This window comes from Mustela erminea, chromosome 5, assembly GCF_009829155.1.
Source record: "Mustela erminea isolate mMusErm1 chromosome 5, mMusErm1.Pri, whole genome shotgun sequence".
Taxonomy (NCBI): Eukaryota; Metazoa; Chordata; class Mammalia; order Carnivora; family Mustelidae; genus Mustela; species Mustela erminea.
The window spans coordinates 145,282,403-145,309,373 of NC_045618.1; the positions used below are offsets into that span (position 1 = coordinate 145,282,403).

Sequence of the window (26,971 nt, forward strand, 5' to 3'; positions counted from 1 at the left end):
AGGCAGGCACCCCTCAAATAACCTTAAAAAAAAAAAAAAAGCAAAAATAAATAAAAACATTTCATTTTTTATGGTCTTAAATTTAAGATATTAGCAACTTTAAAAAATTGATAAGCATACTCTAGTCCATTTCATACACAAAACTTCAAAAATATCCATACTGTATTCTCTGTCCCAAAATTGGGCTTAAAAAAAAAAAAATCCATACTGAGAGGTAAACAAAATGAAATGACGAATAACCAGTTTAACAAATCCATGCCCAGCACAGAGGCCGACCGGGCTCAAATCAAGACCCTGAGATCATGACCTGAACCAGAATCAAGAGCTGGTGCTTAACTGAGCCATCCGGGCGCCCCCAGGTTCACTTTCTTATCAGCTTTACTGAGGTGCAGCTCTCGGGCAATAAAACGCACCCGTGTGAGGTACACCGCTGGATGAGTTTTGTCACCGGCTCGTCCCCTGCACTCCTCACACCACCAAGCCCTCCCCGCGGCCCCGCAAGCACAGATGTGGGCCTGTCGTTGTGTCCTGACAGCCTCGTCTGTTTGCTGGGGAATTCCGCACAAACGGACCGTGCAGTGTGCTGCTGTGGGCCGGCTTCTCTCACCCCCAAGATGCTTCCGGTATCATCCGTGTTGCTATGCGCATCAGTAACTGGCTCCTTTTTACGGCTGGGTAGGATCCTGCTGTCTGGATAGACCACACTCTGCCAGTCCATTCACCTGTTAATGGACATGTGGGTTGTTTCCGCTTTTGGACCCGGATGAAGAAAGCTGTCTTGAGTGTCCATGTGCCGGTATCTATGTGGACAAGTGTTCTGGCTTCTCTTGGGTAACCAGCGTCAAGAAAGCAGAACAGGTGGCGTACGTGGTACTTTTGTGTTTGACTTACAGAAACTGCCACATTGTTTTCCAAACTGAAGCTTGCCATTTTATAACCCTACAGGCACATGGGAAGTTCTAGGTTCTCTACATCTTTATCCAACACTTGGTGGTATCAATGCTTACATTTCAATTATCCTCTTTTTAAACAAAAAAACCCCTTGGCAAAGAAAGTGTTCCATAAATGGCATTTAGATAAGTAATTTTTAATTTTTTTTTTTTTAAAGATTTTATTTATTTATTTGACAGACAGAGATCACAAGTAGGCAGAGAGGCAGGCAGAGAGAGAGAGAAAGGGAAGCAGGCTCCCTGCTGAGCAGAGAGCCCGATGCGGGACTCGATCCCAGGACCCTGAGATCATGACCTGAGCCGAAGGCAGCGGCCTAACCCACTGAGCCACCCAGGCGCCCCTATTTTTTAATTTTTTAGAAAGATTTTATTCATTTATTTGAGAGAGAGAAAGGGCACACGCAGGGGGAGAGGCAGAGGGAAAAACAGACTCCCCGGTGAGCAGGGAGCCTGATGCTTAACTGACTGAGCCACCCACGCACCCCTAGATAAGTGATTTTATTTTATTTTATTTATTTATTTTTTAAAAGATTTTATTCATTTATTTGACAGAGAGAGATCACAAGTAGGCAGGGAGGCAGGCAGAGAGAGAGGGGGAAGCAGGCTCCCCGCTGAGCAGAGAGCCCGATGCGGGGTTCGATCCCAGGACCCTGAGATCATGACCTGAGCCAAAGGCGGAGGCCCAACCCACTGAGCCACCCAGGCGCTCCTAGATAAGTGATTTAAAAAAGCATAAAAATGTCCATAATTTAATGTCCAAAAAAGTGATCAACACCAAACATACTGTGACCAGATTTTCAATAAATAAGCTAACAATAAATAAGACTAGTCAGAAGTTAGGGGCGCCTGGGTGGCTCAGTGGGTTAAATAAAGCCTCTGCCTTCAGCGCAGGTCGTGATCTCAGGGTCCTGGGATCGAGCCCCGCATCGGGCTCTCTGCTCAGCGGGGAGCCTGCTTCCTCCTCTCTCTCTCTGCCTGCCTCTCTGCCTACTTGTGATCTCTGTCTGTCAAACAGATAAATAAAATCTTCAAGAAAAAAAAAAAAAGACTAGTCAGAAGCTAGATAAGGAAAGCGCCTGGGTGGCTCAGCCGGTTAACTGTCTGCCTCCGCTCAGGTGCGGATCGGGCTCTCTGCTCTGGAGGGCGTCAGTCTCTCCCTCTGCCGTCCCCTTCTCTGTCTCTCATGAATAAACAAAACCTTTAAAAAAAAAAAAAGGTAGATAAGGAAAAGGGGCTTATTTCCCAGGCTAATATCTCATTTGTACTAAGCCATGGCTCCCGAAGCTACCATATGCCTGAAAAACAGGCTGTCACAACTGAGATATTCAGAAAGACTATGCCTCACTTGATAACTACGGTTGAAATCTCTGGATCACAAGTCAACAGGTAACACGCCTTTAATCAAAGGTATTCTTTTGTCTCTTCAGGTAATGTTATAAATAGAATTTTGAAACTGGTGATACAATAACTCAGGCATTAAAAACAAACAAACCACTGCGGACAATTACACGACACATGCACGTCTCCCGCCCCACGCCAGTCACACCGTGAAGACCTCGCTGTGTCTTCCCACACATCAGCAATGCAGTCTGTCAACAGGTGCCCGGTATCTTTTTCTAACACGTGCAAAGAACTTATCAGAGGCGGCAATTTTATTTATGGAAACAAAAGGACTCAATCACCTGGCACAGTGTCCTTTCTGTTAATGACTCTTCACACAGCAGTTCCTGAAAAATTATGCTTTTGCCAGACTTTTATTTTTCTGGTATAAATGATTTTCATTCACAAACACACTAAACGCAAAAACAAAGCAAACAAAAAACCACACTAAATGCCCTCTAAAGAGATATTTTGACATTACAGTTTCAGGCAAACAGCCAATTTACTCAACCCAGCCGCTCGTCAGAGCAGAGGACGTGCCTTGCCCAGACGAGCCCCAGTGCTGTGCTGTGAGCACGTTCCAGGGGACAAAGGGTGGCCGTCTCCTCTGCCCTCTGGTCCGCTGCGTTCCTGGGTTAACTCTGTCGGTTTGAAGTGCTCTCTCATTTGGCTTGTGCTACCCTAATGACGCTTTCCCGTACTGTAACACTTAATTTAATATAAAATAGTATTTTAATTCTTGTCCTTAGGAACTAGAAATCCATACAGGATTTGGAAATGAGACTGTACCAAGCAATGGCCAAAGGAGACTCGTCCACTCTATGCCTTCTCTGGTCTGGTCACTCAGAAACACGACGTTACCAGCTGTGGTAACGTCATTTCTCCCTGTGTATTCAGCGTGGTCTCCTCTCCCTCGCACACAGACCCGGGAGCCCTTCCTCACATTCTGGCGCGCCGCATCCCCGAGGCTGGGCGGATGCTGAGCAGCGCCGCGGCGTCTTCTGACTGGCATCACCTGCCTGGTGTGCTTCACTCGCCCCGGACCGCCACGTCTCATTTGTCGCTAGAGAAAATACTGTGACTGGGTTTTCCCTTCTACCTGTCTCATGACGGGGTCCTGACCCACTCGCCCTAGCAGCTGCACACGGTTCAGAGATCTTTCAAGAACCAAGCTGCTAGCTATTCCAGACGCACGTCTTACACACTGACGAAACGCCTGTAAGACAGGTCTTCGAAACACGGCTTCTGTTTGCTTTTCCTACAATCTAGTCTTTGGTCTTCCCACGTAGCAGGTAACTCCTGGCTCCCTCCCTCCCCCCTTCCCGTAACTTTATTTTATTTATTTATTTATATATTTTTTATTTGACAGAGAGAGATGACAGCAGGCAGAGAGGCAGGCAGAGAGAGAGAGAGAGGAAGCAGGCTCCCCACTGAGCAGGGAGCCCGATGCGGGACTCGATCCCAGGACCCTGGGATCATGACCTGAGCTGAAGGCAGTGGCTTAACCCACTGAGCCACCCAGGCGCCCCCTATAACTTTATTTTTAAGCTCAGTTTGAGTGCAATCTCCCCCAAAGTTGAAAAACTGGTGAAGAAAATGATGTGAAAGGAAGAATTTACATCTCGAAGCCATTCCACAGAGGGACGCCTTCCCGTTCCCCACCGCCGCCACCCATGCCTCAAAGCCTTCTTCACCTCCTTTGGCCAGTACAACACACTCCACTACATGACATTTTAGTTTTCAAATGTATCTATGTGTTGCTTACTATTTATGTTAAGAAAGTCTTCATTATTCAACTCATACACTGTACACTTGTGAAAACGATTTGGGAATCAAGAGCCCACATTATTCATTCCAAGGCTATGTATTAGTTCTCTGTTGCTGATAATAGATCATGTCTAAATTCAGGGGCTTAAAACACAACAAATATTCATTATGGCTCACAGTTTCTGTGGATAAAGGATCAAGGAGCAGCTTGGCTGGGCAGTTCTGGCTTAAGATGTCTCATGATCCTGGGGCACCTGGATGGCTCATTTGGTTAAGTATCCGACTCTTGATGTCTGCTCGGGTCATGATCTCTGGGTTGTGAGATCAAGCCCTGCATCAGGCTCTGTGCTGGGCATAGAGCCTGCTTAAGATTCTCTCCCTCGGGGCGCCTGGGTGCTTCAGTCATTAAGCGTCTGCCTTTGGCTCAGGTCATGATCCCAGGGTCTGGGGATCGAGCCCCACATCAGGCTGCCTGCTCAATAGGAAGCCTGCTTCTCCCTCTCCCTCTCCCCTTGCTTGTGCTCCCTCTCTCACTGTGTATCTCTCTGTCAAATAAATAAATGAAATCTTGAAAAAAAAAAAAGAAAAAACAAAAGATTTCTCATGAGGTTGAGCTGAATGTTAGGGCTTAAGGCTTGACGAGTTGGAGAATCTGATTCCAAGACGGCACACTCACGTGGCTACCAAGCAGACCTCTTCACAGAGCTGCCTGCTTGAGTGCACCCACACCATGGTGGCTGGTGTCCCCCAAAGCAAACAGTCTAAGAGGGAGCGCAGGGGGAAGCTATCTTTAATGAATTAGCCTCAGAAGTTACACAGTATCACTTCCTCCAAATTCTGTTAGGAGCGAGTCACTATGTCTGTGAGAAGAGTGGAATTAGACTCCATCTTTGGAAGAGAGGCATTTTATTTTATTTTTAAAAAGTTTTTGTTTATTTATTTGACAGAGAAAGAGACAGCAAGAGAGGTGAACACAAGCAGGGGGAGCGGGAGAGGGAGAAGCAGCCTCCCGGGGCTTGAACAGGGAGCCCAATGTGGGGCTCCATCCCAGGACCCTGGGATCAAGACCTGAGCCGAAGACAGACACTTATCGACTGAGCCACCCAGGCACCCCGAAGAGAGGCATTTTAAAGAATCTGCAGACATATTTTTAAAACCGCCACATCCATTTACTGTAAAGTCTGACGAAGACTCTATCCGTCTCTCATTCTGTTACTGGCTACTTGCAGGAGTTCAGTTGTTATTCCCAACAGCACTGTCACCTACAGAGACAGGGAATGTTTACGTTTATGGGCCTCTGTTTCAGAGAGCTAGCTAACAATGCAATCAGTAGAGGTTTTAACCATAAATGCTGCTTTCATCCTCAAGGACTAACCTAAATTCCTTGGCAGTCAGTCAACAGGAAAGACTAGTGGATTTTGTCAGCAACTAAACACCGACCGGCTACTGGGTCACCTCAGATGTCAGCCCTAATCCTGATGTGCTGACTTTAATACTCAACTAAGTAACTTCACCCTGGCTATAACAGACAAGAATGTCATTGTACTATTACTTGGGCAAAGAAAACTCCCCAAGCTTTCAAGTCGTGATGAGACGCCGTGCTGGCGCTCAACGGTCTGTCCTCTTTGCCCCTTTCTGCACTAGCTGACGCAGAGACCACAGAGGCACCCTTGGAGGGCTCCAGCCCTCCAGCCCTGCTCTCTCTCAAAGGAGCCCCAGAGCCGCCATTCCCCGGGTCAGATTCACATTTTGATTTGTAGGCCAAACCAGCACTTCTCCCCAGCATGTCTAAAACCAAACTCCCCCTACCCTCCGACCCCAGCTTCCTCCCTCAACGTATTACTGTTATCAATGACTACATTTCCCCCAGGAACCTAGGTCTCACCGGTGACTTCAGCCTACATGGCTGAAAACATAAGCCGTTGCTCAGGGCTCCTGATCACTCTCATAGCCAGCTTTCCTCTCCACTCCAGAGCTGACACTTCCCACCTTCCTATTTTTTTTTTTAATTTTATTTATTTATTTGTTAGAGAGGGAGAGAGCGAGCGAGCACAGGCAGACAGAGCGGCAGGCAGAGGGAGAAGCAGGCTCCCCGCCAAGCAAGGAGCCTGATGCGGGGCTCGATCCCAGGACACTGGGATCATGACCTGAGCCGAAGGCAGCTGCCTAACCCACTGAGCCACCCAGGCGTCCCCACCTTCCTCTTTTTGCCCACGTTATTCCTTCTGGCTGCAAAGCCCTTTCCCCCACTTCCTAAACTCTACCCGTCCTTCCAGGCTCTGTGGCAATGCCATCTGCTTCCCGAAGCTTTTCCTGATCCTCTACAGATAATCTCTCCTGCAATTGTTCCGACCCTCAGGATCTGACATCACTTCCAGAGACGTGAAAGAACTCCTTCCTAATGAGTTCCGGATTCTACAGATGCAACCGCACGCAACGCGCACTCGCACGTTGTCTCATTAACCCGAGCTGGTGGATATTTTACTGACCGCTTACACAGTGCCTCCGGGGGAAGCTCTGCAGCCCCCCAGAGGAGAGAGCTGAGCTCCGGCAGCCGGTTGAGTGGCTCTCCCGAGCCCAGCGGTGCAGGAGCAGCAGCGCCAGCAGCTCAGCCCGGGTCTGCATCTCGTAGTGGATGCTGTCCCCTCACACGGGATGTGCTGGCCCCTCACATGAGATGCGCTGGCCCCCGCTGCTCTCAGAACAGGCTGCAGCACACACACGGAGGACTGCCCCCACTACCAGCTGTCTAGTGTTTCAAAGGGCAAATGTTCTACCAGATGCCATCTGCTGATTAGTCTGAATCGGATGAAAATGCTGTTTTTAGGGGCACCTGGGTGGCTCAGTTGTTAAGCATCTGCCTTCGGCTCAGGTCATGATCCCGGGGTCCTGGGACTGAGCCCTGTGTCAGGCTCCCTGCTCAGTGGGGAGTCTGCTTCCCCCTGCTTTTTTTAAGATTTCGTTTATTTATTTGACACACAGAGAGAGATCACAAGTAGGCAGAGAGGCAGGCAGAGAGAGAGGGTGAAGCAAGCTCCCCGTTGAGCAGAGAGCCCGGTGCGGGGCTCGATCCCAGGACCCTGAGATCATGACCTGAGCCGAAGGCAGAGTTTTAACCCACTGAGCCCCCCAGGCGCCCCTCCCTCTCCTTGTGATCCTTCTCCCTGCTCATGCTCTGTCTCAAATTAATAAATTTTTTTTTCAAGAATGAATGAATTAAAACCTCCTTTCTTCTAAATTGTATTACAGACGTATGCCTTTTGAGCTTGTGTCTCCATGACCTTGAAATTCTTCTTTTCCGATATTTCCTTTGGAAGTCAGTCTCTCTCTGGGACTCCAGTTGTGGGTCTACTGTCAAGTATACATTCCACAGTGACCGCACAGGCCTCCCCGTCCCCAGTCTCACTGCCAGCCCCATGCCGGACACGGAACTCTCACACCAGCACCAGAGGCTCTCTCTAAAGCGCAGCTCATCCTTTCCCTTGCTTACGACCCTGCAAGAATAAGGCCAGGCTCAGCGCAGTGAGGATCCGGCCCCTCCCCTGACCAGTACAGATCAGCTCTAGCCCCGGCTCAGCGTCACCCCCACCTTCCTCGTCCCCACATCTTTTTTTTTTTTCTTTTTAAAGATTTTATTTATTTATTTGGCAGAGAGAGATCACAAGCAGGCAGAGAGGCAGGCAGAGAGAGAGGAGGAAGCAGGCTCCCCGCTGTGCAGGGAGCCTGACACAGGGCTCAGTCCCAGGACCCTGAGATCATGACCCCAGCGGGAGGCAGAGGCCCAACCCACTGGGCCGCCCAGCCGCCCTCCTCGTCCCCACATGTACCCTCCACTGTTCCCAACGTGTCTGGCACTCTCTGTCGCCCACAGCGCTTCACACTCTTCCCGTGTCCTAGCAGACAGAGGCCTCTGATCTCCAGCTCCTGGAAATCTCTCCTGAGAGCCACCTCAGGAAGTGAATCAGATCAAATCCGATTATTTCAGTGTCTTGTTCTACCTTTCCTGCACTTCTCATGCTGTGCTGTGATTTGTTTACCCACCTATCTCTAAAAACACCCTTTCTTTCACTGTGGAATGTGAATCAGTCTTCAAGTAGCCACCACCGAACAATGTGCCTGTATGTCTTTGGTCTAAAACCAAAATAAATTGGATAGAGTTGTTTTAAAAAGAATAAAGAAAGAAATTTTAAGGGCGCCTGGGTGGCTCAGTGGGTTAAGCCGCTGCCTTCGGCTCAGGTCATGATCTCAGGGTCCTGGGATCGAGTCCCGCATCGGGCTCTCTGCTCGGCAGTGAGCCTGCTTCCTCCTCTCTCTCTCTCTCTTCCTGCCTGCCTCTCTGCCTACTTGTGATCTCCCTGTGTCAAATAAATAAATAAAATCTTTAAAAAAAAAAAAAAAAAAGAAATTTTAAGCCTCGGTAGTAGTTATCTGAGTGGGGCTTTTTTAGTAAGTCTTTAACCTGTGCATATTTCACACTAAAATGGTAAAAAAATAATTAGATCAATCAGCCAGGATCCTTTCTGGTAATTTAACAAGATATTTGTTTAAAACTTTAACTAATGTTTTATTTTTTAATTTTTATTTGTTGGTATAACCGATTTTTTAAAGTACAACTGGGTTCTCAGTATGACGTCACTCCAAAAATGACAAACATGTCAAAAGTGAAACTCTGACAAAATAATTAGGGTAAGATCTATTTATCCCCACATAATAGTCTAGATCCTTTAGTCATTTCTCTTTTTGCATATCTCACCACAGTTGGAAATGTTCAGGTTTGGAAAGCATTTTTACTTGCTTACTTAGCAAACAAAAGAAAACACCTGATAATGATATCAAGATAGATTATAAACATGGAGACTTATTTGTATCACAAAAAAATACTTAGTAAAATTGAGTCTAACATTTCATTATATTCTGGAGCTGCAACATTTCATATTCCAACAATTATTAAGCCTCACAAATAGGAGTCAATTAGTATCCAAAATACTCCCCAACCCCTGTAATAATACTATGATACGCTATTTTATCTGATAAAGTGAATTACTCTTATGATTAAAATTCACCCACAGGGATGCCTGGGTGCTCAGTGGGTTAAACGGCTGCCTTTAGCTCAGGTCATGATCCCAGAGTCCTGGGATTGAGTCCCACATTGGGCTCTCTGCTCAGCAAGGAGCCTGCTTCTCGCTCTCTCTCTCTGCCTGCCTCTCTGCCTACTTGTGATCTCTCTCTGACAAATAAAATCTTAAAAAAAAAAAAAAAAAAGAACTTCCTCTCTTCTGTTTGAATAAATAAATAAATAAAATTCACCCATATAAAGTCAAAGTTTGGTTTGACCCATGTTTATACCCAAAGCAAGTGGCCAAGAACGATGAGGGCTGGAAAGACCAGGAGGAAACAGATGACACAGATAACACTAAGGGAAAAACCACCACATTCCCCATAAGAGCTACAAAGCAAAACACCATGGGAACTGCTGTTTCCCACAGTACAGCCCCCAAGACACATGGAACTATGCTCCTGATTGTAACATCTATGAGGCAAGATAAAACACAAACACCTACTTTTGAAAGTGCCACTGGGCTGCCACAATGGTAAGAAGTTCCAGGGGGGTACCCAAAGTTCTGGGTCACAAGAGAATGCTGCGGCTGGCTTGTGTCCTGTAGGTCTGTGCCTCTCCGGCCCTATCACCTCCTTGTGCCTGGTTCCCAGGTACACAGGCAACTGCTGGTCTACCTTCTGCTACTACTAGTCAGTTTACATTTCCTAGAGGATTTTTTTTTTTTCTTTTTTAAGGGAAGAGGGTGATAAGGGCAGAGGGAGAGGGAGAGACAATCTTAAGCAGGCTCCAGCCTGGTAAGGGGCTTAATGTCACGACCCTGAGATCATGACCTGAGCCAAAATCAAGTCGGACACTTAACTGACTGAGCCACCCAGGCACCCTACATGTCCTAGAGTTTTATACAGAGGGAATCAAGCAGTATGTACTCCATGGTCTGGCTTCTACCTTCCAGCATCATGATTCTGAGAGCCATCCATGTTGCCGTGTGTATCAGCGGCCCGCGCCTTGTCACTGCTCGGTAATATTTCATTATATGGATACATAATGCTTTTCATCCATTTACCTGTTACTAGACATTAAGGTTGTTTCCAGATTTTGGCTACCACAAACCAAACTGCTCTGAACACCCATGTACATGTCTGTATGGCTGGCTGCTTTCTTTTTGCTTCTGTAATTACTTTGGAATAGAACTGCTGGATTGCATAATAGATTCATGTTCAAGTTAAAAAAAAATTTCACTCATTCATTCATTTATTTTAGTCACAGAGTGAGCAGAGCGGGGGGAGGGGCAGAGGGAGGGGAGAGCACCAATCCTAAGCAGCTTCATGCCTAGCATGGAGAATGACGCGGGGCTCCATCCCAGGGCCCTCAGATCATGACCTGAGCTGAAATCAAGACCAACTCAGGTGCCCTGATTCATATTCAAGTTTTAAAGAAATTTGTTACACTGTTTACCAGTTTTTTGTTTTTTTTTTTTTACTAGATTGTACCATGTTATATTCTCAACAGCAGTATTTGAGAATTCTGGGCTCTCCACATCCTCACCAACACTTGTTAGGAAGGGTGGCTCAGTTGTTAAGCGTCTGCCTTCGGCTCAGGTCATGATCCCGGGGTCCCGGGATCGAGCCCCTATTCAGGCTCTCTGCTTGGCAGGAAGCCTGCTTCTCCCTCACCTGCTCCCCCTGCTTGTGTTCCCTCTCTTGCTGTGTCTCTGTCAAATAAATAAATAAAATATTTTTAAAAAATGTAGACATTCTAATAGGTATACAGTGGTATCTCATGGTGGTTTTAACTTATATTTCCCTAAAGATTAATGATGCTGAACACCTTTCCACGTACTTACTTAGCATACACACTTTCTCTCCAATGAAGCATCTATTCAAATCTTTTGCCTGTTTCTTTAAAAAATCAGCCTGCTTATTTTCTTGAGTTTTAAGACTTCTTTGTATATTCTGGGTATAAGTCCTTTGTCAGATACAGGATTTCCAAGTATTTCCTCCCAGACTGTGTCTTGTCTTTTCATAACAAATAATATTTTAAAAGCACATTATATTTACTAAATAGCCAAATAAACAGAGCTAATGACAGAATTTATTAACTGAAAGATAAGAAACCATGCAAAACAGAGTACAAAGAGATAAAGTAAAAACATAAAAGAGAAATTAAGAGACAAGGAGAATAAAATGAAAGAAATAGCATATGTCTAATAAGCACTCCAGAAGGCAAAAATAAAAAGAATGTAGAAAAAGAAATACCTGTACAGATAATTGCAGAGATTTTTTCAGACGTGCTGATAAATGCTGATTCTCAGAATTGGTAAATTCAACAAATCCCACAGGGGAAAATTAAAGAAATCCACATCTCCTTCTTTCTTATAGTGGAGGATTATTTAATCCTAATTTCAGGGGCACCTGGATGGCTCAGTGGGTTAAAGCCTCTGCCTTAGGCTCAGGTCATGATCTCAAGGTCCCTGGGATCCTTCCTGCTCAGTGGGGAGCCTGCCTCTCTGGCTACTTGTGACTTCTGTCAAATAAATAAATAAAATCTTTAAAAAAAATCCTAATTTCATTAAACCCCAAACCACTAAACTACAGTAAAGGCATTTTGACAATGAATACTAGAAAATCATAGAAATGAACTAGCAGGAGAGGAGACCACAAAAATGTTTAGAGCTAAAAAGAAAACGAATGGGAAAGGCACTCGAGTGGGCCTGTGACCACCTCAAGCTAGAAGAGCTATGACTGGACGAGCCCTGGCACATCACAGAATATTTGTCTTAAGAACTGGCAACACCTTCTGATTCTAGAAGCAGCAGAATTCTACATATTTATTCTCCAGACACTTGAAACTTTACCTGATCTGGAGACAGGAGACACAGCTGAGGGCAGGCACCATATGTTAAACAGCATGACCAAGTCCCCATATTAGTAACAAATGCTTCAAGAAATAAACTCTCAGGGGCACCTGAGTGGCTCAGTGGGTTAAGCCGCTGCCTTCGGCTCGGGTCGTGATCTCAGGGTCCTGGGATCGAGCCCTGCATTGGGCTCTCTGCTCAGCAGGAAGTCTGTTTCCTCCTCTCTCTCTGCCTGCCTCTCTGCCTGCTTGTCATCTCTCTCTGTCAAATAAATAAATAAAATCTTTAAAAATAAATAAATAAATAAATAAATAAACTCTCACGGTTATGGCCAGTTGCTTTGACAAAGGTACCAAGACAATTCAATGGAGAAGGAATAGTCTTTCCTTTTCTTTTAATAATCTTTTTGAAGATTTTATCTATTTATTTGACAGACAGAGATCACAAGTGGGCAGAGAGGCAGGCAGAGAGAGGGGGAAGCAGGCTCCCTGCTGAGCAGAGAGCCCGATGTGGGGCTTGATCCCAGGACCCTGGAATCATGACCTGAGCCAAAAGCAGAGGCTTTAACCCACTGAGCCACCCAGGCGCCCAGGGAATAGTCTCTTCACCAAATGCTGCAGGGATAAATAGATATTAAGAGGCAAGAGAATAAATCTGGATCCCTGCTTCATATGAAAACCAAAAATCAACTCACAATGGATCATAGCCCCAAACATTGAGAGCTACAACTATAAAGCTCTTAGAAGAAAGCAGAGGGGCCAGATTAACTGGCCTTGGCAGTTCACTGCGCAAGCAGGAATAAAGCAGGAACTGACTCATAGTTGAGTGTGGCTGACCGAGAAAACAGGAAAAGCACTTCCAGGACACCTAAGGAAAACGGCGCCCTGCAGAAGCGTTTCCACGGCAGACCTGACACCACTCTCCTTACAGACTGGTTTGAATGGAAGCCCTGGGCTGTCCTCTGGGAACTCGGATTTGGGGAGGGTTCCCTCCATTCCCAGAAGTGATGAGAGAAGCTTGCTGAACCTGAACTTGTACACTTGGGGCTCCACTGAGCTGCACTGGCCGACAGCATGTCACACCTGTTGTTATAGCCGGCTGTGGCAGACAGCACGCCCTGTATGATTCCACTGGGGAAGGCCTCTTGGAAGCTGGTGCCTGGGGTCCTCAGATTTCACCCCACACGCCTTTGTGCTTCACTGAGCTTACCCTATAGCATGTCACTGCAGTCCAGCAGAGCTGTGAGTACAACCAGCTCCTGAGTCCTGTGAGTCCTCCTGGCAAATCACTGAAACTAGGGGCGTCTGGGGGGCTCAGGTGTTAAGCGTCTGCCTTCAGTTCAGGTCATGATCCCAGGGTCCTGGGATTGAGTCCTGCATTGGGCTCTCTACTCAGCGGAGAGCCTGCTTCCTTCTCTCTCTCTGCCTGCCTCTCTGCCTAAATACACAAAATCTTAAAAACAAACAAACAAACAAACAAACAAAACTGCTGAAACTAGGGGTGCTCCTAAGGACCCGTGCCGCAACTATATTCTAAGAGAAATCCATTTGCTTTTCGGTAGCATACGGTCAAGCCAGATTCCCAGAATTCTACTGGACAAGTATGTTCTGAATGCTTAGGACAGTGTGTGCATGTGACCCGGAGGCCCCCAAACCTGGCAGGGCAACACGGGCATTTGGGAGTTCTGCAGGCCTGCCCAGGCTCACTGCAGCAAAAGTCCGGCCAGCGGCCGGGCATTTACTTCTTAGAAAACCTGACTTGTTGACCTGCAACTTTCGTAGAGCAGGACTTCCTGAACTTCTTGCCCCAGCAGCTGCTAATGGGCATGAATCACACCAGCTCAGCTTCCTTTCCTTTTCCAACCCACACGCGCCCTCCTCCCTCAGCTGCAGCTTGATCCAGTCCTTGCTGCTGGGGCCCACAAGCCAGGTTCGGCGCCATTTATCTAGGGTATATAAAGTGTTGGAGAAAGATTTTTTTTTTAAAATATTTTATTTATTTATTTGACAGAGATCACAAGTAGGCAGAGAGGGAGGCAGAGAGACAGGGGGAAGCAGGCTCCCCACTGAGCAGGGAGCCCGATGCAGGGCTCGATCCCAGGACCCTGAGACCATGACCTGAGCCGAAGGCAGAGGCCCAACCCACTGAGCCATCCAGGCGCCCCTTGAAAGATGTTTTTAGTATCTTATGAACTTTAAAAATGCACATAAAAGTGCCTTGTAGACATTAAGAACTTTACGAACATACTATATTACTGGGCTTAACAGGCAGATGTGTGCACCATAAAATATAGCAGCGTCTTTGATGTGATGCTTCCAGGGCAAAGTTATACCTCCTGACAGCTCTCTGCCCTCCTCTAATTAAAAACTCACATAAATGCTATAGGCACACTTTAAACTTTGGTTTCAGATTTCAGCTTTGTTGATCTTGAGATATAAGCATTATCTCCATGTTAAGAAATAACTTCATCAGGGAAAGATCGCAGACGCCTCACATTTAAACATCAGAACTCGCTTTACAGGGGTGCCTGGGCGGTTCAGCTGAGGCGGCATCTGCCTTTGGCTCAGTTATGATCTCAGGCTCCCTCGGTCTGCTTCTCCCTCTCTTTCTGCCCCTCCCCGTTCATGCTCTCTCTTGCATACTTTCTATCCAATAAATAAATAAAATCTTTTTCTTAAAAAAGAACTCACTTTATGACAGGCCTCCTCTCCTCCTGAGCCCCTTCCCGGTACCCCCCCCCCCCCCCAGCACACGGCGCTGTCCTGTAACAATATACCCCTCGGGTCATGGGCAATCTTAGAACTCAAAAGAATCTCCAAAATTCAGTTGGACAAATAAGTTCTGAATGCTTAGGACAGTGTGTGCATGTGACCTGGAGGTCCCCAAACCTGGCAGGGCAACACAGAAGGGCATGTGGGGAGTTCTGCAGGCCTGCCCAGACTCACTGAATCAAAAGTCCCGCCAGTGGGGTGTGGGCCTTTTTTTTTCTTAAGACTTTCTGAAGCAGATATAACTGGCAGAACCCCACAGAGGCTCTACATTTGGTATGAACAAGCATGTCAGAAGGCAGGCAGGTGAACGGGATTTGTGGAACAGTCTTTAGAAATTGGAGGCTAAGGAACGAGAATTCATAATCTTTGTTCTTTTTTTTAACATTTTATTTATTTATTTTTTAGAGAGAGAGAAAGAGAGAGAGAGAGAGAGTGCACAAGCAGTGGGAGCAGCAGACTCCCTGCTGAGCAGGGAGCCCGATTTGAGGCTCTCTGACCTGAAGGCAGACACTCAACTGACTGAGCCACCAAGCTGTCCCAGGAGAATTCACAATCTGGACATCACAAATAGTTCTGAGTGGCACAAGCACTATGACATTGGAGCCAAAGAGAAGAAAGTATAACTTAGTGCGTCACTTGCCTATGCGGTGAATAATATCTGCAAAGTCTAAAATTATAAACCCTAGTAAATGGTTTTCAGGAGGCTTACTTAGTCAGATAACAGTACAGATATTATTAAACTTGACAACATAAAAGCACAGCTGAAAGAACTGGAAGGTAGGTGGGAAAGAGGAAGTGGAAAATGGGGACGGATGCTAACACCGGCTCTTACAAGGAGAGAGGCCTGGAGATCCGGTTTAAAGTTGATAGTATAAAGAAACAGAGATAGAAGGTTAACATTTAAAGTCTTAACAGTAGCCAATAAAAGAACTAAACGCACAGTTCAATAATACTAAGTTGGGAAGCAGAGAGGCAAAGTCACTTGCTCAAGTCGAGCTGGCGAGGAGACTGACTACGGGTCCTGCACGCTCCAGCCTCGGACTGTGCCAAGCCCTGTGCCGGGAAGTAACCTGCCCAACGTCACACACCTGCTTAGCAGCAGAGCCGGAAAAAGAAACTAGTTCTCGGGGCGCCTCTGTGGCTCAGTTGGTTAAGCGACCGCCTTTGGTTCAGGTCATGATCCTGGAGACACGGGATCAAGTCCTGCATCGGGCTCCCTGCTTGGCCGGGAGCCTGCTTCTCCTTCTGACCCTTCCCCTTCTCGTGCTCTCTCACACTCTCTCTCCCTCAAATAAATGAAATCTTTAAAAGAAAAATAAGGAAAAAAAAAGAAACTAATTCTCTAGCCTAAAAATTATTTGGAAAAGTTATTCCTAAAATTTCCAGAAAAGACCATGTTGAAAATTTCTCTCATTCGCTCCTCGTTTGTTCCTTCATTCCTGCTCATCCTTTTCTCGGACACACACACACACACACACGACACTTCTTAAAAAGAGCTCCTCTGCTGAGCCCACTTCCTCTCTTCCCCTCCACATCAGGCCTGTTCTCCGGAGCGACACCAGCTGACAGAGCGAGTCCCCTCTGCTGGAGGCAACTATGAAGACTTCCACCCCCAGCCATTTTGTCTTTCAAGACCCGACAGAAGGATGAGGAGATCCACACCAGACACGGGGTGAGCCTGCCTGCTCATCTCTGAGTCTAGAGACGGAGACCACTGGCTTCTGGGGGCCGGGCCATGGGCAAGAGCACCGAGCACAAGGTGAGCAGCTGCTGCGCCCACAGGCTGCGGAGGGTGCCGAGGCCGGGGCCAGCCCGGGGACCAGAGACCGGCCAGGGTGTGGGCCAGACCGCAGACCACCAGAACCACTCAGTGGCCTGCGGAACTTCACAGAAACTTGTGAAATACTCAACAGAAATGCCCATCTACCCCCAAAATAAGACTTCAAAAATAAATTATAACCCAGACTCATTAGTACCTATAAAAAGCAATTCCAAAATTTCACCTTGATTCGCTAGTACTTACGCCATTTTCTGTGCGTTTCTCTGCAGGTACATTTATTACATTCCTCTGAGTTCTCTGCTCTGGGGTCTGACGGCCGCCTGGAGAAAGGAAAGGACCAGACTTACTGAAAGGCTAGAAAGAGGACGCGCTCCTGTCTCTTCACTCACTTCTGCGGCACAAGTACAATATACCAGGTTAACAGCTCGACCCTTGATACAGTTGAAAAAATGCTTTATAGTTGATTTTTATAAAGTTGTTTAAATGAAATTTCTTCTTCTATTTCAGAATCCTGAAATTGACCTATATCAAAAGATTTCTAACACTTAAAAACGGTCAAGATGGCAAGTTTTATATCACATGTATTTTACCACAACTAATTTTTATTAAACATTTTTAAAAGACTTTATTATAGTAGGGACTAAAACAGAACTTAAAATCCAGCAGTAAAAACATCGATGCGCAGAGCTGGTCTTCACTGGCAGGCTCACAACTGACACGGGGCATCAACCCAAATCAGGCCGTCTTAAGAATTCTCCCCTGCTCCAAAAAAATTAAAATACTGCCCAAAAAGGCTTCAGACTTAAACTGTAGAAGCTATATGCCCTGTCGTATTTTTTAAACAAAATGAAGTGTGCAGCACACTTCATGTGCACCTGGTGACTCTGAAGTCACAACAGCCAAAGCCTCTGATGTGTGCAGCGCCCGCCCCAGCCCACTCATCTCTACAGCCATTACCTAATGTCATTTGAGAATTATCACACCTCATAGCCCGCCTTACTACCTGAAATCCCTGACTTCAAAGGCACATGAACTTCATGTTAAAAAGACAAAATAAAACACAGGGAAACACTTTTTTCCTCTTTCCTATTACTCTGAAACATCTGAAGAAAAATGCTATAATGGAAGTATGGCTTGCTTCACCCTAAAGCACACATTCTCAAAGCCAGTGATATTGTCCCCAAGGGGCAAAGACTGGTCCTTAGGGAACAGAAAATATCTTACTCTTTTTATGCACACAGCAAAGATGTGCAGTGCATAAACAAATACATGGTACATCGGAAAAAAGGGAGAGAAAATTCAAAAGGAGTTAAACAGACATGAGGGGCATGTCATGTGGCCGAGCACAGTCCTACAGCCACAACAGCCTCTTCACAGAGTCCAGTTTCCTGGTAGCAGGATTCATTCTCTCTCTCTCTCTCTCTCTCTCTCTCTCTCTCTCACACACACACACACACACACACACACAGCCACAGGCTTCCCTTGGAGTATGGCATCTGTCAGTTCACAAGGTAAATTAAATTCTTAGTTATTCTTGATATTTTTAAGGAATAAGGCTAATTTAATATTTAATTTAATATTCTAGAATGTTAATTTAATATTCTAGAATGTCTTCCCCTTCCCAACAACAAGCTACCAAGAAGTTAGAGTACTACGAAACATCCAACATCAGAGTTTTACCATCTCCACAGTAAGGATGGCCTTACGGTTTGGAGTCAGCAGACAGCGAACAGTAAGGGGTGACAGGTAGGGCGAGAGCTTCTGGGGCATCAGCCCCACTGAACCCTTCACGAGAACACCTCACCAGCTGCAGTCATGACCCCATGCAGCGCACAGAGGAGGACACCGGGCGGAGGACTAGGAAGTCACTTGCCCGTGACGCACACCAAGAAGTCAGCCTCGCCCCTGCCTAAAGCACGCCGGCTCCCGGGTCCCGCTTTATGCTCTGGCCGTGGCCCTCACCGAGGCACTTTACACGCCAAGCTTGCTCCCCGAAGTGCAGACGGTGGCCGAAGCAAGCGTCCTGTATGCTCTCCTCTAGCTTCCAAATACAGAATCCTCCTCGCTCTGGTGGGGGGCTCCTTCCCTTCTCAGGACGGGTCCTACAGTTCTACACGATAAACCTCCCATGTCATCCCCTTCAAATGCTATCAGTCGGTGACAACTGCCTTCCACTGGGCTCTGTGGGAAGCACAGAGGAATCACGTTCTTGGATCCTCAACTCTGGCTGTAAACCGGAGAAGCTCAGTGAACAAAAGAGGGAACAAAGCACCCTTAAAAAAAAAAAGATTTACTTACTTGAGATGGTGGGGTGGTTGGGGCAGTGGGGAGAGGCAGAGGGAGAGAATCGTTAAAGCAGACTCTCCACGGAGAGTGGAGCCTGACGTGGGGCTCGAGCCCATGACCCAGGGGATCATGACCTGACTGGAATACAAGAGCCTGACACCCAACTGACTGAGCCACCCAGGCGCCCCCCGAAGGACCCACCATCTTACTCCTTGGGCTCTGAGAGACAGGCGCAGTGTGCGTAAGCACAGGCAGAGGAAAGCCGGCAGAGGGGAGAGCACTGTGGGGTCTCCTGTGAGTCGGGGCCCACAGAACATGAAGGTGCGAGAAGGGACGTGACTGAAGGGAAAAGAAGGGGCGAGGAGGCGGACGAGATGGTAGGGTCCCATTACAAATGCCGTCTAAGCCAGGCTGAGGAGGGTCGAGGAGGGTCAAGCAGGGAGGCAGGGACTTTACTGGAAGGTTCTACAAATCAGTGCAAGCTGTGATGAATTTGGTTCTTCAGTCCTCACGGACTGTCCCTAACAGTCTCCTTCCTGGGAGCTTCCTTCAGCCTGGTATCCTGCACGCTCCCTCCACATCCTGCTCGACCCCTCAAGGTCCCCAGTCTGCCTTTTGCAAACCCGCAGCTCTGTGCTGACAGTGGTCCTCTAGGCATCGTGCAGCCCAGCAGCCCCTCCTCGCAGGATCTGCCGGGCCTGCTGTGTCAGCTCCGCAAGGCAGAGCAGCACTGCCCGGGGAGGCCCCGCCGAACTGGAAGGTCAGCACTGTCACCTTCCTTAGGGCTCTGAACAGTTCTTTAAGTATCCCTAACGCTTTCAAACATTATAAAGTGAGAATAAGATCTTCCTCTCAGCCCACCACCCAGGACATTAACAGTTATGCACACATATTATATCAGTAAAGGTAAAATACAAAACATTTAATTCAAGTATAGCTAAGTACGGGGCACCTGGCTGGCTCAGTCAGTTAACCGTCCGCCTTCAGCTTCGGTCATGATCCCAGGGTCCTGGGATCGAGCCCCGCATGGGGCTCCCTGCTCGGTGGGAAGCCTGCTTCTCCCTTTGCCTGCCACTCCCCATGCTCGTGCTGTCTCTCTCTGTCAAATAAATACATAAATCTTAAAAAAACAAAAAACAAAAAAAACAGCTAGGTACAGGAGGGGTAAAGTATTTGGAGAGCTCAGGCAGAGAGCAAAGGGAGAAGCAGGCGTAGCTTTACGGTAAGTTCTCAGAAGTGAGACTGCTAGGCGAAAGGTTTGGTTCCCTGGGGAGTTTAACAGAGGTTGCTAACTTGCCCCTCCGCAGCAGCTGCCACCTGGCACGACGGCAGCGTCACGGGGGCCCCCCCCCCCCGTCCCCCCGCCCCCCCGCCAGCACCGCATTCGTCAAGTGCTAGTGCTCACCAGCGCAGCGGGAGAAACAGATTCACTGTTTTCCCTACAATTCTTTCACTAGGAGTAAGGCTGAACATCCTTTCACATAACCTAGAGCCGGAGTGTATTTGCTTTTCTGTGAACTTTTAAAAAAAAACTGATTTTCCTTATCAATTTTTAGGAACTCATATATAAATGTAGTTAGCCCTGCACTACGAGCTATAAATGCTGTTTCCCAGGTTATACTTTGTCTTTTGACTTTGCTTAGGGTAGTTATTGCCACACAGGTTTTCTTTCGTGGGGGTTCTTCTTTTCTCAATAATTTGGTTTTCCAGTCTTCCATAGCTTAGTGTTATACTTAGAAAGGTCTTGTTCAGGGGCGCCTGGGTGGCTCAGCTGGTTAAGCAACTGCCTTCGGCTCAGGTCACGGTCCCGGAGTCCCGGGATCGAGTCCCGCATCAGGCTCCCAACTCCATGGGGAGTCTGCTTCTCTCTCTGACCTTCTCGCCTCTCATGCTCTCTCTCACTGTCTCTCTCTCAAATAAATAAATAAAATCTTTAAAAAAAAAAAAAAAAAAGAAAGAAAGGTCTTGTTCACTCCAAGAATTTTTTAAAAAAATTTCTCGGAATTTTTCTAATCCTTACATGGCTTTATTTATTCTTAAAATCTTGATATTTGATCTATCCAATATTTGTTAAAAGCAATAAAACAATGTCTTTAAACAGGAGGCCTCTTCACGTATCTGAGTCTATTGCCTGACCGGCCTGCAGCCCAGGGAATGAAGCGAGGCCGGGGCGGCCAGTGTGGAGCAGCTGCGGACGCGGGACGCCAACTCTCCCTCCTGCCACTCGTGAGTGAAGGGAAAACAAAGATGTAACTTATTTTAACATTTATTCCTATTTTATTTAAACAAACTACGGCAGGAGTTAACAAATGGGAAAAGCACTTCTCTACCTTGCTCAATGCTCTCGGTGGGGGAGTCCTCGTGTCGAAGGAAAAACTTCACTTCTTCCCTGCGCGGCCCCCATTTCTGAAGATGTTCATACATCATGTGATCAAAGGGTATGGGACGCTCTAGAAAAAAAAAAACACGTTTTACTTATTCCAGAAACAAAATGTCTCCAACCACAAGTAAAAAATACAGATTTAAATAAGTGTATACACACACATTAGAACTCAAAGATATTGTAAGCATTAAATTTTAACTTTAATGACGTGAAAGCAGGAGTATGAGTTCCTGAGAAATAATTTAGGTAACACGTAAGTACAGGAAGTGTATATAAAAGCGATTTTTCAACATTAACAGAAAAATGGCCTCTATAATATTTATTTATCAGGAGACACTGTGCCTCCCACTCTTCAAAGAAACACATTAACACAGTGGTTCAGCCTCACCATTCATTAAAGGGTTGTGTGCGGCGGTCAGACCCACGCAGGACGGACTGGGCACTTGCTGGCAGCTCAGGTACCAGTGTTGTGAGTGTGGCCAGCACCCGCAGAGACCAAAACTTACCCAGTTGATAATAAAAATGAAGTTCTACAGAATCAAATGCACTAATGTACTTCAAATAGTAAAATAAAGCTAAAATCCCCCTCGCTCACAGAGCAGCGACACCCGTCACTCGAGAAGGGCACTAACAGCTGCTAAATGTCTGAGGCACCACTTCATAGGTTTCATGCCAGGCTGCTTAGAACTGCATCACGTGTACAAACAGAAGCCAAAAACCTGGGTTGTTTCCCTTTTTCTTAGTTATTTGAAGAACTATTTATATTTTGGATACTAATCCTGGGTTAGTTATATTGAAAATAGGCTTGTCTTTTAGTTTCGTTGGTGTCTTCTGTTAGAAGTTTAAAAATTTTAAATGTAAGTAATTATCAATCTCTTCTGATTTTGAAATATTTTGTACAATAAATCCTTTCTACTCCAAGGTCAAAAGTATAGTCCATATTTTTTTCCTACAAATTATAAAGTATTGCTTTTCATTGTCTTTATGGAACTGATCTGATTTTGTGTTTCATCCTTGAATGGTCAATTGCCGCAGCATTATAGGCTCCCTCGAGTCTGCTTCCCCTGGAGACTGGTGATCACCACCTGCGGCCGGCTCAGGCCCCCGCGGCCCCGGTCTCTTCCGCTCCGCTCTGCTCTGTGGGCTGTCACTCCTCCTCCACGCAATGCCCGTCTTCACTGCTACTGCTCTATCACTGCGTCTGCCGGCTGAGGCCCCCTCACGTGGCTTATCTTTAAAATAAAACTGTCTTGGCTCTGCTTGGCCCTTTGCTCTCATATATCTTTTATTTTTATTTTTATTTTTTATTTTTTTTAAAGATTTTATTTATTAGAGGGAGAGAAAGAGAGCTAGTGAGAGAGAGCATGAGTAGGGAGGAGAGGGAGAAGCTCCCTGTGAGCTGGGAGGGAGCCCGATGCAGGGCTCGATCCCAGGATCCTGGGATCATGACCTGATCGGAAGGCAGACTGAGCCACCTAGGTGCTCCTATTTTATTTTTTAAAAAGATTTTATTTATTTATTTGACAGATCACAAGTAGGCAGAGAGGCAGGCAGGAAGAGTGAGGAGGAAGCAGGCTCCCCGCTGAGCAGGGAGCCCGATGCGGGGCTCAATCCCAGGACCCTGAGATCATGACCTGAGCCGAAGGCAGAGGCTTACCCCACTGAGCCACCCAGGTGCCCCCTCATCTATCTTTTAAAGGAGCTGCTTATCAAGTTCTTTTTTTAAATGTAGGCTTTTGACTGTAATCATATTCATTTATTTATAAATAAAACTTGGGGAGATCCAAAATCTCTATAAACTGAGTCTTCTAGGGGCGCCTGGGTGGCTCAGTGGGTTGGGCCTCTGCCTTCGGCTCGGGTCATGGTCTCGGGGTCCCGAGACCGAAGGCAGAGGCTTAACCCACTGAGCCACCCAGGTGCCCCTAAAGGTCTGTAAATCTTAATCTATTCTTTTGTACCTTACAGATTTTTTTTTGTCTACATTATATATAAAAATAACTTTCATTTTAGAATGACTGCCATCCTGTAGAAAAGTAGCCAAGACTGTACAGAGCTCACCTCACCCATTCCTTTTAATGCCGATATCTCAACTACAGTATCTTTGTCAAGACTAGGAAACCGACGCCGGCACATTACCGCTAACTAGATTCCAGGCTTTATCTGTCTTCCATCAGCTTCTCCCCTAATGTCCTCTTTCTGTTCCAGGAACAGAACCAGAAAATGACACTGCATTTATTTGTCTGAAGCCCTGGGTCTCTGCTGGTCAATGACAGTTCATTCATCCCCTCCACCCTTTTTTTAATGGCCTTGACAGTTTGAGGAGTTCTGGTCAGGTCATTTATAGGATGTCCCTCCTGCTGACGTGTCTAATGTTTCTCCTCCCGAAGTGAGACGGAGGGGACGGGCTGGGGGAGAACCCCACCGAGCTGAGGTACCTTCCCCTCTCACCACACCAGGGTGTGCGCGCCGTCCCCATGACCGAGATGGGTCCCGCAGCCCGTGATGCTGGGCTCGCCCACCGAGCTAAGGTGGTGCCTGCCAGGTACCCCCCACCCCAACGACTACCCGGTTCTCCAGCAGGCAGTTGGCAAATGCTGAGTGCTGCAAGTGTGGAGGGACGACTACGGCTGAGGACAACAGCCTCTCTCCAGAAACAGTCCCCCGACACTTCCTTACCTGCCGACAGCTGATTCATAAGACCCATTATGTCCTCTAGCTCTGTAATAGCAAATGGGAGGGAATTTCTCATTCTGAAGAGTTTAATACCTCTAAATACCTATTAAACTCCTCACAACTGTCGAGTGTGGAGCTATCTCCACCCCCACTGTTTGCTGTTAACATTAACAAATGTGGTTTGGATAGGTGAAAAGTAAATTGTAGTGTGAACTATTCATATTTTGGGGGTAATTTCTTTTTTCTTTTTAAGATTTTATTTACCTGACAGAGAGATACAGCAAGAGAGGGAACACGAGCAGGGGGAGTGGGAGAGGGAAAAGAAGGCCTCCTGCTGAGCAGGGAGCCCGATGTGGGGCTCGATCCCAGGTCGATCATGGGATTGTGACCTGGGATCATGACCTGAGCCAAAGGCAGACGTACAAGGACTGAGTTACCCAGGAGCCACTTTGGCGTAATTTCTTGCTTAATTATTAATTATACCTTTCTGTTTTGTATTTTATTAGAGTTTGCATTTTACAAACATTCCTGGAAGGCCAAAGCGGCAATTTTTGAAGCCAAGGACCCTGAGATCATGACCTGAGCTGAAGGCAGAGGTTTAACCCACTGAGCCACCCAGGCGCCCAAACAAGAGAAATTCTAAACGCAGGCCTACACTGAAGAGAAGTGAAAACATGTGCCCACATAAACACTTGCATGTGAATGTTCACAGCAGCATTCTCTCAACCAAAAAGTGGAAACTACCCCAACGTCCATCACCTGCTGATGGATAAATGAAACATGGTCTATCATACAATCGGTATTACCAAACCAAACAAAGAAATTAAGTACTCAGATGTGCTACAACATGGATGAACCTTGAAACTATTATGCTAAGGAAAAGGCAGCCCCAAAAGCCACATATTACATGATTCCATATAGGAGGTACTAAGAATAGTCCAACACCGAGGGCAGCCAGCCATACAGTGGTTGCCAGTGCCTAGGGGAGGAAGGAAGCGGAAGGAACAGAGTTTGGGATTGGCTACACAACTTTCAAACAGTGGTTTTCATGCTGTGCGAATTTTATCTCAAGTTGAAGGGGAAAAAGGAAATACTGAAATATTCCCACTGCTGCTTGTGCTGGACGTGAGGAAGGAAATCAGAAAGACCAGGCCCCAGGGTGACCCGGCAGCGCGGCGGGACGACAACAGCACTGTTCACCGTCAACATGAGCGTACGGCCGCATGAGAAGCCTTTCTCTAAATGCGCTCCGAGAAGTGGACTTTCTCTAAATCCACCCCGAGAAGTGGACTTTGAGACGGAGAGAGAACTTGACGGGCTGCAGCCTAATCAAACATGCACGCTGTGAGGTACTGCTCTGCCCCAGACAAGTCCGACATTTCTCTGAAGGACCCTGCCACTCCCGGCAACGTAACATGTGTGCGCTGCTAACTCCCCCGTCCTGCACGCGCGGGCCGGCCGTATCCTGTTCCTCAAACATCAGGGCAAAGACACAGACGGCCTCATCTCAGTTGAAGATGATATCTGTGTTTGCTTAGCTCAAGTTCTGCACACAATTATTTGCACAAAAAACCCAAGCACAAAGTAAACTTTAAAGAAGTAAATCAGTTTTCAACGTAACATTTCTAGAGGCACCTGGGTTAAGCCTCTGCCTTCGGCTCAGGTCATGATATTGGGGTCCTGGGATCGAGCCTCCCATCAGGCTCTCTGCTCGGGGGTGGGGGGCGCTGCTTCCCCCGCTCTCTTTCTGCCTGACTCTCTGCCTACGTGTCATCTCTGTCAAATAAATAAATAAAATCTTAAAAAAAAGGCAACACTTTTAATGTATACAGGCCTATAAAATATTTTTTAAATATTTCCTTTCTTTCTTTTAGAGAGAGAGCACATGAGAAGGCGGAGGAGCAGATGGAGAGGCAGAGAAATAGAATTTCCAGCAGACTCCTCACTGAGCACAGAGCCTGACATGGGGCTTGATCCCAGGACCCTGAGATCATGACCGGAGCAAAACCAAGAGTCTGACACTCAGCTGACTGAGCCACCCAGACACCCCTGAGGATTACTTTATAACAATTAAATCCAATTTTGTCCTAAGTCAGTTATTTAACAAATTTGTTGCTTCCATTTATGAATTAAAATTTTCAAAGAAAAGATTATTTTCAAGAAAAGTAAGCTAAGCTTCACTGCCCTTGTTTTAAATAATAAAGGCTCCCTACAACATCATGTTTGAGTGAAAGGGGAAGCCAAACTGCCCTATGCATGTTACATAACAGTGTCTCACATAATGGGAATTTATGGTAAGACTTTCAGGCATTCTTGGATAAGGCAAAAATAAAATGAGTAGGAAACTTAACAAAAGGAAAAGCTGAAGTTTCTACCTCCACACCTAGTTCACAATAGAGCTGGCCCTGGGTGGGGAGAGAAGCACGGGTATGGCAGGCTAATATGATAAGCTAGCCAACCTGACAGATTGTGATAGGCTGACCTGTGTCGCCCCACTAATTCATACACAGAACTCTTTTTAAAAATTTTTTTAGATTTCGTTTATTTGACAGATCGAGAGATCACAAGTAGGCAGAGAGACAGGCAAAGGTGGGGGTCGGGGGAAGCAGGCTCCCCGCTGAGCAGAGAGCCCCATGCGGGGCTCTATCCCAGGACCCTGAGATCATGACCTGAGCCGAAGGCAGAGGCTTAACCCACTGAGCCACCCAGGCGCCCCATATGCAGAACTTTTAACCCCAGAACTTCAGAATGCAATCCTTTGGAGACTGGATCTTTAAGGAGGTAATAAGTAAAAATGAGGTCACCAGGGTGGGCTTGATTCCAACGTGTCCTCATATGAAGAAGAGACTAGAAGAGATTAAGACACAGACATGCGCAGAGGGAAGACAGAGAGAAGATGGCATCTGTAAGCCAAAGAGAGAGGCTTCAGGAAAATCGTAGCCTGTCAACACTCTGACCTCAGACCGGAGAATGAACGCCTGGTGTTTAAGTCCCCGAGGCCGTAGTACCGCGCTACGGCAACGCTAGCAAACCACTCTACAGATCTGCAGAGACACTCCCTTCTCCAA

The 26,971-nt window shown here is 46.7% G+C and overlaps 1 protein-coding gene across 9 annotated transcripts in view; it reads right to left on the reverse strand.

Moving 5' to 3' along the window:
* The window catches only part of PPP1R13B (protein phosphatase 1 regulatory subunit 13B), a 91,556-nt gene that overhangs the window by 24,293 nt on the left and 40,292 nt on the right, over positions 1–26,971 (reverse strand). For all 9 annotated transcript variants that reach the window (XM_032345441.1, XM_032345439.1, XM_032345435.1 and 6 more), the window contains exons 3-4: positions 21,178–21,297; positions 16,805–16,881 (exon numbers count right to left, since the gene is read on the reverse strand). In XM_032345441.1, coding sequence (XP_032201332.1) covers positions 16,805–16,881; positions 21,178–21,297 — 197 coding nt within the window. The remainder of the gene's footprint in view (positions 1–16,804; positions 16,882–21,177; positions 21,298–26,971) is intronic.